The 15,723-nt window shown below is 34.6% G+C and overlaps 1 protein-coding gene across 2 annotated transcripts in view; it reads right to left on the bottom strand.

Annotated features, from left to right (window-relative positions):
* Positions 1–15,723, bottom strand: part of LOC101438747 (sodium/hydrogen exchanger 9B2) — a 50,688-nt gene that overhangs the window by 2,556 nt on the left and 32,409 nt on the right. Inside the window, exons 9-11 of one of the 2 annotated variants that reach the window (XM_023590625.3) lie at positions 15,198–15,347; positions 3,702–3,810; positions 1,162–1,298 (exon numbers count right to left, since the gene is read on the bottom strand). In XM_023590625.3, coding sequence (XP_023446393.2) covers positions 1,162–1,298; positions 3,702–3,810; positions 15,198–15,347 — 396 coding nt within the window. The remainder of the gene's footprint in view (positions 1–1,161; positions 1,299–3,701; positions 3,811–15,197; positions 15,348–15,723) is intronic. The other variant, XM_023590626.3, reaches the window with a different exon arrangement.

The raw sequence follows: 15,723 nt of genomic DNA, 5'->3' as shown, positions 1-15,723 counted from the left end.
CAGTTTTCACATCTTGACATTTTGTAAGAAATCTTTCATACCAAAGCTACTAGAATATGCTGATATTTATCTGCTGAAGAAATAGAGTGAAAGCTGAACACATGGTGAGCCAGAAATTATTACATTTATTGTACAATATTAACCTCACAGTATTCTTAACCATTATGTCTTAACCAGATATCTTTGAAAATCTGATGGAAAAACACAAAACAAAACAAAACTTCTCTGGAATAATGCCCAAGCTCACAGCCTCACAAAATCTGTTATATAATTACAGAGCACATACAGCCTTCAAAGCTCCCTAAATTGAAAACACCTGATTTTTAATTCCATGAAAATAGAAATTTCCTTATTCTTGCAGATTCTTTATCCGGGATGGACCAATTAAATCTATTTGCTACAATTAGTTTGAAAATACATGCTATAATCAGGAACTTATTACATTTGCAGCAAATTATAGTTTATACAGCTATAATTTAGTTAGTAATTAAAGATATCCTTCCAAATGCATGATCAACAACTTTAAGCACCTATCTGTAAATGCTTTCTTGATCATTTGCTCATTAGAGAGCACACAGTTCAGGTCAAGTGATTGAGACATGTGATAGGAACATTAGCTTTTTTGAATACTTTAATATCAACTGATAACCTAGGAAATCAATGAAGCATTTTCCGAGTTGTTTTTCAATAATCTTCTTTTCTCTACTGTATATAAAAACCGGGGCCAAGCATCAGTGATCATTAATAATGTTGAAATGGGAATATTTCTGACACTAAGATGGGCCATGCTATTTCTGTGTCACTCTCTTCTGGGAAGATAATTGAAGTGAAAAGAGGTGATAACTATATCTCTAGGTGATTTAGAAAGATAGAACTGATAATTCAAACCTACTCCTCCTGCTACTGTGCTTTCTAGTAGTGTAGGTATTGCATTTTTTGCTGTACCCTGGTGATCAAAAGGGATTTAAATGAACTGCCTTATTTAAGGAATCAATGTAATAAAAATAAAACTTGTACAGTGCATATTAGTATAAATTAATTTCATAAATCAAACTTCTAAGCCTTATTTTCACTGCATTTGAGTAAGTCCTCTCATTCAATTTTTCACAGTGTCATATAGAATTAGCAGTTAAAATGCTAGGCCATTGCATCCATCATTACCTGGACTGTAGCCTTAGGAAGCCATGCAAACGAAATAAATATCTTTTCCTTTAGGTTAAAACCAGCAAAACACACCATCAGAAATGTAGTCAAAATTCGTATCAATACTGCAATACACAGTGTGGCAATACAAAGCCCTGTAAGAAAAACTCAATTTTTATAAATGATGAAATACTGGAAGAAAAATAGCATTTCATTGACTAATTCAAAAGACTGTCAACTGAAATAATTAAGGAACATTAAAACAAACTAATAATACAAATTTGTTAGGCATGATTTAGCAAAAAGTCAATATTAAGGATCAAGGTTTTTTTAAAATAAGATATTTTCCCTAGATTAACACCAGCAATTAATTAAGCAAGTTTGAATTTCTATGAAGAAGATTTGAATGTTAGATTTCTTATGTTTTATAGCAAGAACCACAATTTCTGCCATGTGATCATTTAACAAGGATTTATTAAATGATAACTATGCATGACAGGCTTTGAACCGAGCATTGGGTACACGAAGATGTGTAATGGGCAGATTCTGCCTTTATGAGCATCAAAGTCAGAGAAAGAAGCATAAACTAAATGTATATACTATGTGGTAAGTGACGTATAAACAAACTGAGATAGGGGAACAGAAAAGGAAAAACTGTATTTTCATCAAAGCAGTTGAGGATTCTTTACAGAGTATAAGGCAGAGATGATAGTTAAAATACTTATCAGTCAGCACAGTGGGAACTAGCCAATCAGAATGTGCCTGGCTGGGTACTCACCAAGCCAAATGAACACAGGCAGTAGTACAGAACTGTTTCACCATACTGGTGTGTACTGACTGTACATTAGCCCTGATAATTTAGACAGCCACTTAATTTACTTGTTTATAGCTCTTTGCTGACAAAGAGAAGTTCATCCTGATTTATAAAACAAGGGCTTTTGATGAAGTGTGCTGCAGGCTACTGGACCTCAGCTAAGGTGACTGGTAAGAAACAGGGTGATTTTAAATATAGTAACATTAGATGAGTGTTTACTCTGTGCCAGGTACTGGCTAAGCTTTAAATGTACTATTTGACTTAATCCTCACAACATGTAGAGTAAGTGCTATTGTTATTCTCATTTTACAGCTTAAAAAATTGAAGTCCAGAGAGGGAGGATAAGTAATTTCCCCCAAGTTCAAAGGGCTGGTAAAACTCCAGACAGACATTGCTGATAGATTTGTTGTGATTCCTGTAATACGGTTTTTTTGTTTTTTTTTTCGGAAAGGATTTGCAGCACTTTTGTTGAAGGGTATTTCTACCAGGCTGGTAGATATTCAAAAGGATCTGTTTCTTGAAGCACAAGATACAAAAGAGACAGTACCATTCCCAAAAGGGACCAGTAAAGGAGAGCAGGTCTGCGGAAAAAAGAATGTAAGTAAGTTTTAGACAAATTGAGGCTAAAGTTTTGTGGGAAATACAAGTGGTGATGTCCAGTTAGCACCTGGATAAATTGTTCTAGAGATAAAGATTTTGGAATTATATAGTTTGTAGTTGAAGTTATTGGGTGTAAATAAGTTCAGAGAAGTAATATAGAGTAAGAAAGTCTTTAGAAAGAACTTTGATATAGAGCTTTGTTTATGCCACATATAGTGTAAAGAAGAACAGATGCTGTAAAGGTAGGAACTGGAAAATATGAAGCTTCAGAACTCAATGTAAAAGAGTGCTTTAAAGAGGTCAATAGCATCAAATGCTGCCCAGAGATCAAGTAAAATAAAGACATATGTATTCACAATAGCATCTTGGCAAGAGCAGGCTTACTTGTTTGATGGGACAGAAGCTGGATTAAGTGTATTGCAGTAGTGAATGGGAATTGAAAAAGTGGAAAAGGGGAATGTAGTTATCACCTTTGAAAGGTTTGAAAGAGGAAGAGAGAGGCAGTGTGGTAGGTGAGGAGGGTAGTGAAGGAAGAGTTTTTTGTTTTTTGTTTTTTTAAAGATGGGAGAGATTAGAGTGTATAATTCTGAAGAGAAGGAAACAGAGATAAGGATATATGAAGATGTATAAGGAAAAGGGAAGAGTTACGTCCGAGATTCAGAAGGTGGGGATGGGATCTCTAGTATTAGTGGAAGAATATTGTGATGGAAAGAAAGGAGGAGACGATGAATATGTAAAATAATTATTTTTAAGTGTAATTTATGAGTCGTGAGTGTTTTAATATGATGACTTTTAAATCAATGAATGAACAAACATTTCTATTCCATGGGTACATATTATAGAACTGACCAGTTTTCTTTAAAATTCTGGCTCTTGATCAGAACAAGGCTGAATGAACATTTTATGCAGGGGGAAAAAATATGTTAAGGCCTATATCATCTTGATAGTGGTCAACAGTGTCACCTTTTTTTACAAGGAACAAAAAGGTATAAAATTCACTGCCTTAGACACACCAGCATTATTTTTTAACCAACCAGTCTAAAAACCTGAAATCAAACCCCTGAACACAGACCTGTTAAAGATATTTCAACTCAACATAGAAAGAGAACATTTTAGTTCAAATGTGCTACCTTAAAATTCTTACCAACAGTTTCTGGTCTGAGAGATGAAATAGATACCTCTGTGCCAATCAGCCCAAAAAGAAGGGGCTGAAAAATGTCCCAGGCAACTGCAATTATTTTTTCAACCTCTGCCTAAAAGAAAAAGGAACACAGACACACACACACACATACACAAAGATTTTTTACTACGTGAAGTTACAGGTACCAACAATTTTACCAATTTTAAATTTGAGTCCATTTGACTTGAGGCAAGTTTTATTTCTTGGCATCTATAAGTAGAAGTTAGCTAGAATAAAGCCAAAAAAATTGCATGGGGCCATATAAGATATTGTATGAGGTTTTTTAGTGTTGGTTTACAAATGGTTGTTAATTGTAAAGATTCTTATAAAGTAATTTTGGGAGGACTTCTACTCCTATATACATGATTGTGACTATATTGTGTGAATTCGAAAATGGGTAAAACTGTACATTTATTTTTATTTTATGCCAAGTTTTTATTTTGTACTAATCTGAATTAGTACAAGTAAGGTGCCAACTTTTATTCTGAAGTCACAAAGTGTGGCAGGAAGAGAACAAATTCTAGTCTTGGCTAGTCACAAACAGGGCCCGGGACCCTAGACTTGCAGGGACTCATCGTGGGATCACAGTCTGCACACACCATTTCTCCCAGCAGTTTTCCACTCTCCTGAGCAGCTATGGTTGTTAGGAGGTCATTACTTATACTGAGGCAAATCATGTCCCCCCACAAGATCTTCCTCTCAGAAAAAAACACAGGGCCTTTTCTTCCCACATGGCAGGCTATCGCTTTACAAATCCAACTATCATGTCTATTCTAAGACTAAACATTCTGAGATTTGTATTTCTTTAAATTTACTACAGAGATCTTTTACCACCCTTTATTTAAGTATCAGTTTGTCAGTGTATCTAATTACCTGATTTTCTATCAATCTATGTAGCTATATCAATAGGAAATATAAAAAATCAGTAAGTATAAATGAGTAGCCAGTGAAAAATCTTTCTTTGTCCCCCTTCCCCACATACTCAGATGCCCTCCTGGCAGTCCCTGTTTTTTGAATATCTTATACATGTAAAAGAAAATATGCAAATATATTCTTGTCCTCACTTTTCTCTAAAATAATAGCATGCTATGCACCTGATTTTATTTAAAAAATATCTTGGCACTCATTCCCTCTAGCTACATAAAGAGCCTCCTCATTTATTCCAATTAGAGATTTAGTGTGCATTATTTGACAGTTTTTAATAATTTTCTATTTATGACTGGTATAGAAAAAATACTGCAGTGAACAGGTCATATTGTATTATTATTTCATGTATATGCAAGTATATGGACAGTATAAATTCCTAAAGGTATAATTGCTGAGTCGAAGGGCATATGCATGTGTAATACTGATAAGCAGCCAAATTGTCTTCCATTGGCAAGGTATGAGTGTGCCTATTTTCCAACAAACATACTAACATAGTATGGTATCACTCTTTGATAATCTGATAGGTGAGAGTATCTCTTTTTAAATAGTGTCTGTCAAATTTAATTCTTCTGGGCCTTAGTTTCTTCATCTAAAAATTCTGATAAATTATTTTTTTGCTTTAAAATTCCACAGTTCTGGGGAAGTGGATATGGCTGAAGCAGTTGGGTGCTTGCCTCCCACATGAGAGATTCTGGATTCAGCTCCTGGTGCCTCTTAAAGAGGACGAGCAAGACAGCGAGTTGACATGAAGGGCTGGTATGGTGAGCTCACGCAATGAGACATCACAACAAGATAACGCATGAGATGATGCAATGAGATGTCACAATGAGATGACACAATGAGGAGACACAATGAGGAGACACAACAAAAGATGTAACAAGCAGGCTCAAGCTATTGGGTGCCTCACTCCCACATGGGAGACCCCGAGTTCAGTTCCTGGTGCCTCCCAAAGGAAGATGAGCAGACACAGCACACAGTGAACAGACACAGAAAGCAGAGAGCAAGGACAAACAACGAGGTGGGTGTGTATATGAGAAATAAATAAATCTTTTTAGAAATTCCACACTCCTATGAACAATACAAACCCTATTCTACTACAGTGAAGAAATCTAGCATCTGTATTTAGCAATACTTTGATTTCTTGAACAATTTAAAAGAAATGGCAGCAGAACCAAATTAGATCAACAAAGCATAATAGGAAAAAGCCATGAGCAACAGAGTAAAATTTATCAATTATTTCAAAATTGTATTAGCTAAGATAAAAGAAAAACTGGAAAAAATCAATCATCCAATTCAACCCTAGAAATAAACCCAATAATAGAAACAGACTGTTCTATTTAAGTTTTCTCCCTGAAAAATACTGGTTACTTTATTGAGGGATTCAGGGCTTTTATCCTTGCAAATTAAGTAAAATTCTTCATGGATCACTTTTTTTTTGAAAAACAAAGGTAATAGAAGGAATTAACCAATATTCCTCACATATGTCCAGCATAGATTGTTATGTGCTCTGAATACATGAATCTTTGCAATGCTGATTTTCATGACAATTGCGATAGGTCTTAAATCTTATTTTTTTATTTTAGCTTAAGGCATATTTTCCAATCTCATGTGTTCATGTCATCAGAAAAGTAATGTGCAAGAGTTTCCGCCTGATTTAAGCCCTGAAGGAAACAAAGCTCTCTCTATATATACTCAGACGTTCATCGAGTATTAATGACACAAAGAATTACTGCTTGCCCCTGAATCATACAATCAGCAATTGTTCATGTTTGATATTGTGAACTGACTGGGTAATTTCTTTCCACAATTGTGCTTTTCTTATTTATAAAACCTGTTAAAATCTTGAAATAATAATAGGCTTTCCTCCATTTCATGTATATTTTTTCCTTCCTTTCTTTACAGACCCCCTCCCTTTTAATGCAAGTTTAATTTCTGTTAGTATCAATAAATATTTAATAGTAAATATCCTACTTACATTTTTGTGATGTTTCAAGCTTTTAAAAGTGTGTTCGCATAATTTACTAATTTAAGGGTCATGCCTAGAATGAATATACTAAGGGAATTGTATTATTCATTTGCTTATAACTGCTAGAAGAGCAATAGGAATTTCTATTTTAAATTGAATTTAAGAAAGGAATTTTTATAATTCTTGACATTTTTTCTTTCATGCTTTGAAGTCAGGTTAGATCTTTTAATATTTGATGTCATGGTTAGACATTTAAAATTGTTTGAACTATGATATTAGTCCATTTCTCAGTCCTGTACCCTCTAAATTTTCTACATTTCTGGTTCCATATCTTGTCAAGCTCTATTATATTTATCATGTCTGAGCAACAAGAAAATTTGGATTTAGTTTTTAATTTTTTTGTTTTTGCTTAGATTATTTATTGTAAAATGCTTACATGCCCTTTACTGAAGGTAATCACTCTTATTGATTTGATGTACCTTCTTCCAGATGGATTTATATGCATTTACATATATATGTGCATATTGTATGCAATACATAATATTGTGTTATAGTTTAAAATTTACATTAATTCTTATCCAACAACATAACTTAGAGATCTTATAATTTTAGTACATACATCTATATATGTACCATATTTTTGCTGCATAAATAATCCATGGTATAGAAGTACTATACTTTATTCAATCATTTCTTTATTGATGTATTTTAGGTTGTTTCCAATTTTATTTTATCTTTACAAAAGTAATGTAAAAAAATCATCGCAAATCATTCACAAAATTAATTCCAGGTGTTAGCAAAGTGCTGTGCCAATTATCAATTTATCAAGTTCTCTGCTCTAAATTATCCTTTCATTGTCTGCTTTGCAGAAAATGGGAATGTGCCCTGTAAGTATTTTTCCTTTGCCAGCTCGGACTGTGTTAACATTTGCCTGGTAGGGACCTGGAGAAATACTGCTAGAGGAAGGTGCTTTACCTCCTGGTTTCTGTGGCTCTTCCCAGGAGTATTCCTCAGCAAGCACCACTTCTCCATCACCAGGCTCCTGCTGCATGGGTGCTTATCTAGAGCCAGGCTCCTATGGTGCCAGCAGCACCCAGTGGCCAGCAACTTTCCCTAGGACACCCTTCGGGATGTTTGACAGAAGACGCCTCTGGCAAGACAACTTTCCAAATATTCTAGAGGATAGATTTCCTGCAAGTCTGGAGAATGGGCCCCCAGCAAATTTCTCTGCCATCCAGTGAAACATGGCTGTGCCCTACCAACACGGTTTGGATATCAGCCTTGGGGAAGGGTGGGAGGGTGGTCTTCCTTGGGTGCTCTCGCTCAGTTCTAGGGGAAGTGGCTGCTCTTTACAGCTGCTCTTCCTGTATTCTTTAGAACTCTCTTTATTTCTTACTAGCCAATCCTTTGCTATTCTGATTCTCTGTTATAGTTAATAATTCTTTATATTAAACTTTCCCTGTTCAAGTTTCTATGCTGTTTGGTTTCTTTTTCCAAAAGACGAATGACAATCTAGGAGGAAATATTTTCTGCACATAAAGCAGAGTAAGAAGCAATAGCTAATCCATAAGAAAAAGACCTAAAATAAAAAATAAAAATGAGAAATGTATGTGCATTCATTTTTCACATATTAATAAAAGGAAATTCAGTGACCATTTGAATATAAGAAAATAAGCTAAAACATAGTAGCCAGAGTAATGCAAATTAAAATGATATATCATCACACTGGAAACAATTCTAAAACTTTTTAGGTCAAGCATCTGTGCGATTGTAAGGAAGCTCTCACATACTAATTGTTAGGAGGATAAATATAGTAATGCTTTTCTGAAGTGCAATTTAGCAGTTCCCATTACAGTGTCTAAGAATTTTCACTGAACAGATTTTTTTTTAAGACCTATTTTTTTATTTTTATTTATCTCCCCTTCTTCACCCCCGTCCCTCCCCCACACAACCCCGTTGTCTGCTCTCTGTTCATTCGCTGTGTGTTCTTCTGTGACCGCTTCTATCCTTATCATTGGCACCGGGAATCTGTGTTTCTTTTCGTTGTGTCATCTTGCTGTGTCAGCTCTCAGTGTGTGCAGCGCCATTCCTGGGCAGGCTACACTTTTTTTCACACTGGGCGGCTCTCATTACAGGGCGCACTCCTTTTGCGTGGGGCTCCTCTACTGGAGGGACACTCCTGCGTGGCAGGGCACTCCTTGAGCGCATCAGCACTGCGTATGGGCCAGCTCCACACGGGTCAAGGAGGCCCGGGGTTTGAACCGCAGACCTCCCATGTGGTAGACAGACGCCCTAACCACTGGGCCAAGTCTGCTTCCCACTGAACAGATTTTTAATCAACTAATAAAGATCCATTTTACCCTTATAATTACATAACTTTAAGGATCTGCAATTCCATATATATATTCAGCTGTTTGCAAAGAAGAATTAGATTGCTTCTCTATTTTTTCACTTTTAATGTTTCTGGTATAATTATTATTGTGAAGATTCTTGTTGCTTCTAGCTTATCAATTCTGAAGGACAGAAAGCATATATGAGGGGGTATGTTGGCTGATTTATTTATATATTTCTATTCATACAGCATGTAAAAAGTTATGTTTTCACAACATTTGGGAACAGGTAATTACGTAGGTTCGAATTCTGCCACCCATGAACTACAAGCCTCTTCAACACCTTATTTTTCTTATCTGAGAGGTTAGTATTACATAACATCTAAGATATTCTGGCACTTAATGACAGTGAATATAATTCAGCCAAAAACGGGTAGCTGTTGCCACCCTTTCACATAATTTTATATTTTGCTTTTAAATTTACTTTGTAGAATATATCAGAGCTAAAGTGCAGGCTTTATTGATACCCTTACCAGTAAAGAACAAGAACCAATGTTGTTATCCTTAGGTTGCTTAGTCTTTTGTTGTCATGACCTTTTAAGGGAAGTCTTTACATACTTTCATGTACCCACAACTCCAATGAAAGCAGAAGGTCTAAAGAATTTTTCTCTACCATACTATCTTTATTTCTAAACTATGGACAAAGGCTACAATTTGTTCTTTGTAACACTTAGACAAGTTGATCATCAGATAAGAGCTTATATATTGCAAAACTGAGAAACTGGAAAAGTGTCACTACATATCTTCTCGTGACATTTTCATAATGTTAAAACTAAAATGAACTAGCTTATAGAGAAAATGGCATCACTGAATTGGCTTAGTATAAAAGAAGATAAGCCCAAGATAATGAAGATCCATTGAAAATTAAGGTTGAAAATTATACATACCTATGCACCATAAATAAATCTTTAAGAATATAAATCACTTTCAAGAGTGGACAAAGGGACAAAGTTAAAGGAAATGGAGGCATCATTATGAGTTAAATATCTGTTCAAGCTGATATTTCTTTTCTTTAGAGGGAAGAACATTTCAAGATTCAGAAGATCTGAAATATATCAAGGAAAAATATTCCATAGCTATAAAGGGCACCAGAAGAAGCAGTGGTTTTGGAAATAGATGAAAGATGCTTAAAAAGGATGAATACATTTGAATACAACAAATGGCAAGACTAATGATTATAAAGAAAACCAGTTAGAGAAGTGGGCAATAAAAAACTATATGCATAAACAGATTTTCAAAAATATATTTTAGGTTTCTAAAGTAAAACAACTCAACAACAATGTTGCTATGCATTGTAGAGTTCACAAATGTTTCATTTCTATTATCTCACATGATAGTCACAATTCTTTAGATATTATCATTGTCTTCATTTTATAGTTGAGAAAACTGAGTCGCAGGAAACCACAAGGGACTTGCTTGAGATTATACAGCTAGAAAGTGGTAGAGCTGGGACTGGAATTCAAATCTCTATTATCTTAAACCTTATGCTCTTTTTAATTATATCATGCTGCTATACAGGTAGTTATAAGAATAAGGATTATTAATTAACTGAGTATATTCTATGGCTAAGCACTTTAAGTATTTTATATAGATGACTTAATTTTTATCTGTTATCTGTTATTTACACTCTCCACTTTAAAGATGAAGAAATTGAAAGACTGAAAAATTAAATTATTTGTAAGAGGTCATATGGGAGCTATTACATAGTACTCATAGCCTGTGTACTATGAGACAATGGAAGAAAAGAAGTCCAAAATCTGGACTCATTGGTTTGGTCCTCCAGTAGGAGCTTTCTTGAGTACTAAATTAGAAAACATGGAGAGTGCCTGCCACACAACTGATTACAATTAAGATTAAAATAAAGATTAGTTTTCTTTAATTTCTTTTCTTTCCTTTCTTTAGGAACTATTGTGAGGTACTCAAACTATTGTGAGGTATTGTGAGGTACTTGCTTTGATACTTACCAGCCTTACTAGCAAACTATTTAATATCTTGGTGTCCTTATTTTTAAAACAGGACTAATAGGTGCCTTTCAAGGTTATTGTGAAGAATAAATAAGATATGTAATATTTCATTGGGAAAGGGATCTTTATTTTAAAAAATGAGGAAAGCTCATAGTGAGAGATTGATAGATTTAGCCATATGAAAATGTAAGATTTTTGTCTATTAATAATGAATAATATAAAAAGGCATAAGGGACAACATCGTATATATATACACACACACCTGAGTGCATTTGGGTGTGTATATCTCTATCTCTAACTCTCATCTTACAAATCAATGGTTAGTACATTAAACTTCAAAAGATAAAAGAAAACTATCAAATACAAGTTGGTAAATACATGAAAAATGTTCAATCTCATTATTCATCAAAGAAGCATAAAAGAAAATATGCTGCTATTTTTTATCTATTCATATGGCTAAATATAAAACAGAACATTATTCTAAGCCAGTGGTTCACAAAGTGTGGTCCCCAGACCAGCAGCACCAGCAGCACTTGGACTTTGTTAGATGTAAAAATTCTCAAGTCCACCCTAGACTCACTAAATCAGAAATTTGGGGATGGGGCCCAGAAATCTGTTTTAATGAGACTTCCAAGTGATTCCCATGCATGCTAAATGTTAAGAAGCCCTATTCTAAACTGATAAGGTTGTAATGAGATAGATACTTTATATATTGCTGATGGGAAAGTAAATTAATATAACTCTAGAAGCAGTTTGATAGTACATGTCAAAACCCTCCATATACTCTTTTTTGACCCAAATATTTCACTGTTAGGAATGTGCTCTAAGGAAATAATCAAGAATGGGATTTTAGCATAATTTAAAATTGCAGAGACTGGAAATAACCTAAATATATAGCTCTATGGGAATGGTTAAAAAAGAAAACTTACAATGTGTGCATGGTGTATGTGTGTATAAGAGTGACCAAAGGTAAATATGAAAAATATATTTTAATAGTGACTCTCTCTCCAGGTTATGGAATACATTGATTCCTTCCAGATTATCAGCTAGGATATATATAGCATATATATATAGCAAGGTTATATATAGCAAATGTAGACAAATCAACCCAATGTCTTGGTTTATAACAACTTTTTCTACATAAACCACATTGTAGTTTTTCTGAAGAACAGTGTAATTGAAATTGATCCCTTCTGTTCCTATAACCAATGGTCAAATGCAGTAGGCATGAGTCTTCACCTTGAATTCCCTGTTGATAAAACTACCCTTTTATAGTCTAGATTGTTCTCTTTCATTGTTTATTTCTTTCTATCCTAAAATTTTTGAATTTAGAGACTTAGTTTTAAGTTGTAAAATTTAGGATTATAATGCTTTTAATACACTTAGTATATTTTACTGAAGTAGATGCCAGAATATAAAAATGTGGCCTGCACAAAAATGTTACAGTTATAAGGTAGTATAAGTCCCTTTAGAGTCAGATAAACCTGAGCTTAAATCTCAGCACTGCCACTTTCTAATTTTGTGGCCTTGCATATTTGATGTAAGTCTTTCTGACTTACAGTCTCCATAATATGGAAATAGTAATACTTTCTCAAAGGATTTTTTTGGGGGGGAGCAGAGGTGAAGATAAATGAGCATATCCATTTAGTGCCCAGCACAGGGCCATATAGAGTGGCAATAATTAGTTCTCTTCCTTCTTTTCCTCATTAAAGTATAACATAATGAGTTGGTTGTAATTTCTGAAGATTTTTTTAAGAAATCACAACAGAAAGAATTTAACTGTAAAATTCCATTTTAAGAAATTTACTACAAGTATATTTGAGAATTTTCCTGTTGAATAACTTGAAGGAAATAAATCAAAATATTCAAATAGTTTAAAGAGCTGTTGTGTTTAGGTGGTAGAATTATAGAAGATTTTTTGGTCTTCCCTTTTTTTTCTAACTTCACCCCCACCCCCTCAAAAATTCTACAATGTGTATATAACACTTCCATACTCAGAATTATTTAAAAAAATACATTCTGTTTATTCATTTGTTATTTTTACAATGTTGAAAAAAGGTTACCATGAAGAAATTACGGGAAAGTTTACAAATGTCCAAAATGTTGGATAAGGGTTCACAATGCAAACACAGTAACTTCCCTTCGCTAGGGGAAAACTGCAGTCTTTGTTCAGGTATAGATCAGCTTGCTTCAAAGAGGAAGGTTCTTATTCAGAAGCCCAAGACTAGATGGAAGACCACAGCATTGAGTCCTCAGAGAGAATCAAGGTGCAGCACCCAGCTTGGTCCTGAGCTGAGCTGAGACAGGGAAAGACTGACCAGGTGTTGTGTGATAACCTTGCCTCAGCTCACAAGTTAAGCGAAGCCACGTAAAAACAAATGTTTTGATGAGAACAAATGTTTTTGAGAGATGAGAATGATTAACCTCAATTTATACTGGGATTTTATTTACCTTTACCTTTGCTCTTGGTGGATATTAAGTTACTTTTATTCAGAAAGTAGAATTTTATAATATAGGTGCTGCTACTGAAAAGTAGACCTGAAATAAGCCTGGTAGCCAAGACCCCTGACAAGGCAGCAAACCTCGGTGCCCACCGAGTGCATAGAGCAGGACTTAAAAAGCATATTCTCCTCTCTTCTAAAGCACAGCACACCTCAGAATCTGTCTCAGATCACATTCCTGTGGCCTCAACACCCTTCACACAATGCTGCAGCATCTCCTACCAATCCATCCCTCCTCTAAAGCGACATGATTTGCAATCACACTTGTCCTATTTTTATAATCACTCTTATTTAGTGAAAGCCTCCTAGCCAAATGCTATTTATTCACAATGAAATTCTGTCTCCAGTAGATTCCTGAAGTTTCATTTAATTGAATATGATTATATACCTAATCTCAAGACTTATCTTTATGTAAAATAATTATTTTAAGCCTAATTATTTTGAGCAGTTGTCTGTTTTGTAAGATTATCTCAAAATGATATATCACCTTCATCTAGTTTCTTCATTATGTAGGCTAGCATATGATCCAGTCAAGTTTAAATAAATGGCAACAAGCTAATTTCCATAATACATATTAAACATTAAATAATCTTAATGATCGTAACAATCAATAAGAAAAACTCAAACAATTCTATAAAAAAATGGGCAAAGGTTTCTGAACAAACTGGCTAGTAAACATCGAAAAGATGATTAGCTTGACTCATAAAGAAATGCAAATCAGATCAATAACGAGATACATGTTTCACCCATCAGATTAGCAAAAGAATTGAAGATTGAAAATATTCAGGCCAGAGAAAAAGATCATCTTACATTCTACTGTTGAGAGTGTCCCAGGCATAGGGGAGTCCCATGTGCAAGGAGTGCGCCCCATAAGGAGAGCCACCCAGTGTGAAAAAAGTGCAGCCTGCCCAGGAATGGCGCCGCACACATGGAGAACTGACGCCCCAAGATGACGCAACAAAAAGAGACACAGATTTCGGGTGCCATTGACAAGAATACAAGTGGACAAAGAAGAACACACAGCAAATGGACACAGCAGACAACTTGGGGGTGGGACTGGGAAGGGGAGAGAAATAAAAATTAAATCTTTAAAAAAAAATTGGGATAGCCTTTTAACAGGGCAAATTGATACTGTCCATCAAAAGTTTAAATATGCATACTTTTTTATGGTGCAATCCTATTTCTAGAAATTTATCCTATAGATAAATTCAAATATATTTTGTATTTCTTTCAAAGACATTTTTTCCCCATTTTAACATTTCTGAAATTAGGATGGCATGTCATTGCTTAATTGGCAGCATGTTTTCTTTTTCTTGGTGGCATATAAAAAAATGGTGCTTCTTATGGTTGTGTCTTAGTGTTTCTAAAATATGACACATATAAGGATATTTTATTTAGGAACTATTTGTCTTAGCAGAAAACCAGAAACAACCTAAATGTCTGTTAGTAGAAGACTGGTTAAATAAAGTATGGTATAGCTATACAATGCTATATTCTGCAGCCATAAAAAGAATAAAGAAAGCACCATGGAAATATGACCATGATATATATTAAATAAAGATGTCAAGTTATAGACATCTATGGGAAAAAAAGGATGTGAATTTGTACATTTGGGTATATATTAGTATATGCATAGAAATAGCTTTATGATTAAAAAACATTAATCTGACTGGAAAGCAGTTGTGAACAGTAGAACTTAAAATGAAATTCACCTTTTTGTTGGTCCATCCCATGCCTGCAAGGAAGGCCATGACCAAAGTGCACAGTCCTCCTGATCCAGGGAAACCAAAATACACGCTGCTGAACACAGCCAGAACAGAGAACCCCAACACAAGGAGTGTTCTTTCCCACACAAGTTTGTCCTTTCAGAGGAAAAAAAGTCAATTAGCTCAATTGTTTCAAACAACTGATTTCTAGTTACTGATTTTTCCATATAAAAGATTTATGGGAAAATAAAAATGTCAGCATTTACTTTCATAAATGGACAACTTGACATTTATTTTCTTTTCCTTGACAAAAGCAGAGTTAGTGCAAGTAAAAATGTAGGTTCCTCTTTTAGGAATACCAATCACCTTCAGCTACAGTTATGAGTGCAGAATTTCACAGGGCTGAATGGAGTAGGAAGAAAAGGCTTTGGTGCCCAAGAGACCGGGTTAAAAATGTACCTCTTTTATATTATTGGTGTAGGAGGGGGCTAAGTTGGTTAACCTCTTCAAGCTTTGTTTTCTCATCCATGAA

Source organism: Dasypus novemcinctus, chromosome 1 (assembly GCF_030445035.2).
Source record: "Dasypus novemcinctus isolate mDasNov1 chromosome 1, mDasNov1.1.hap2, whole genome shotgun sequence".
NCBI classification, from domain to species: Eukaryota; Metazoa; Chordata; class Mammalia; order Cingulata; family Dasypodidae; genus Dasypus; species Dasypus novemcinctus.
Note: the sequence above shows the minus strand (reverse complement) of the source record. Positions and strands in the feature narration are given on the sequence as shown.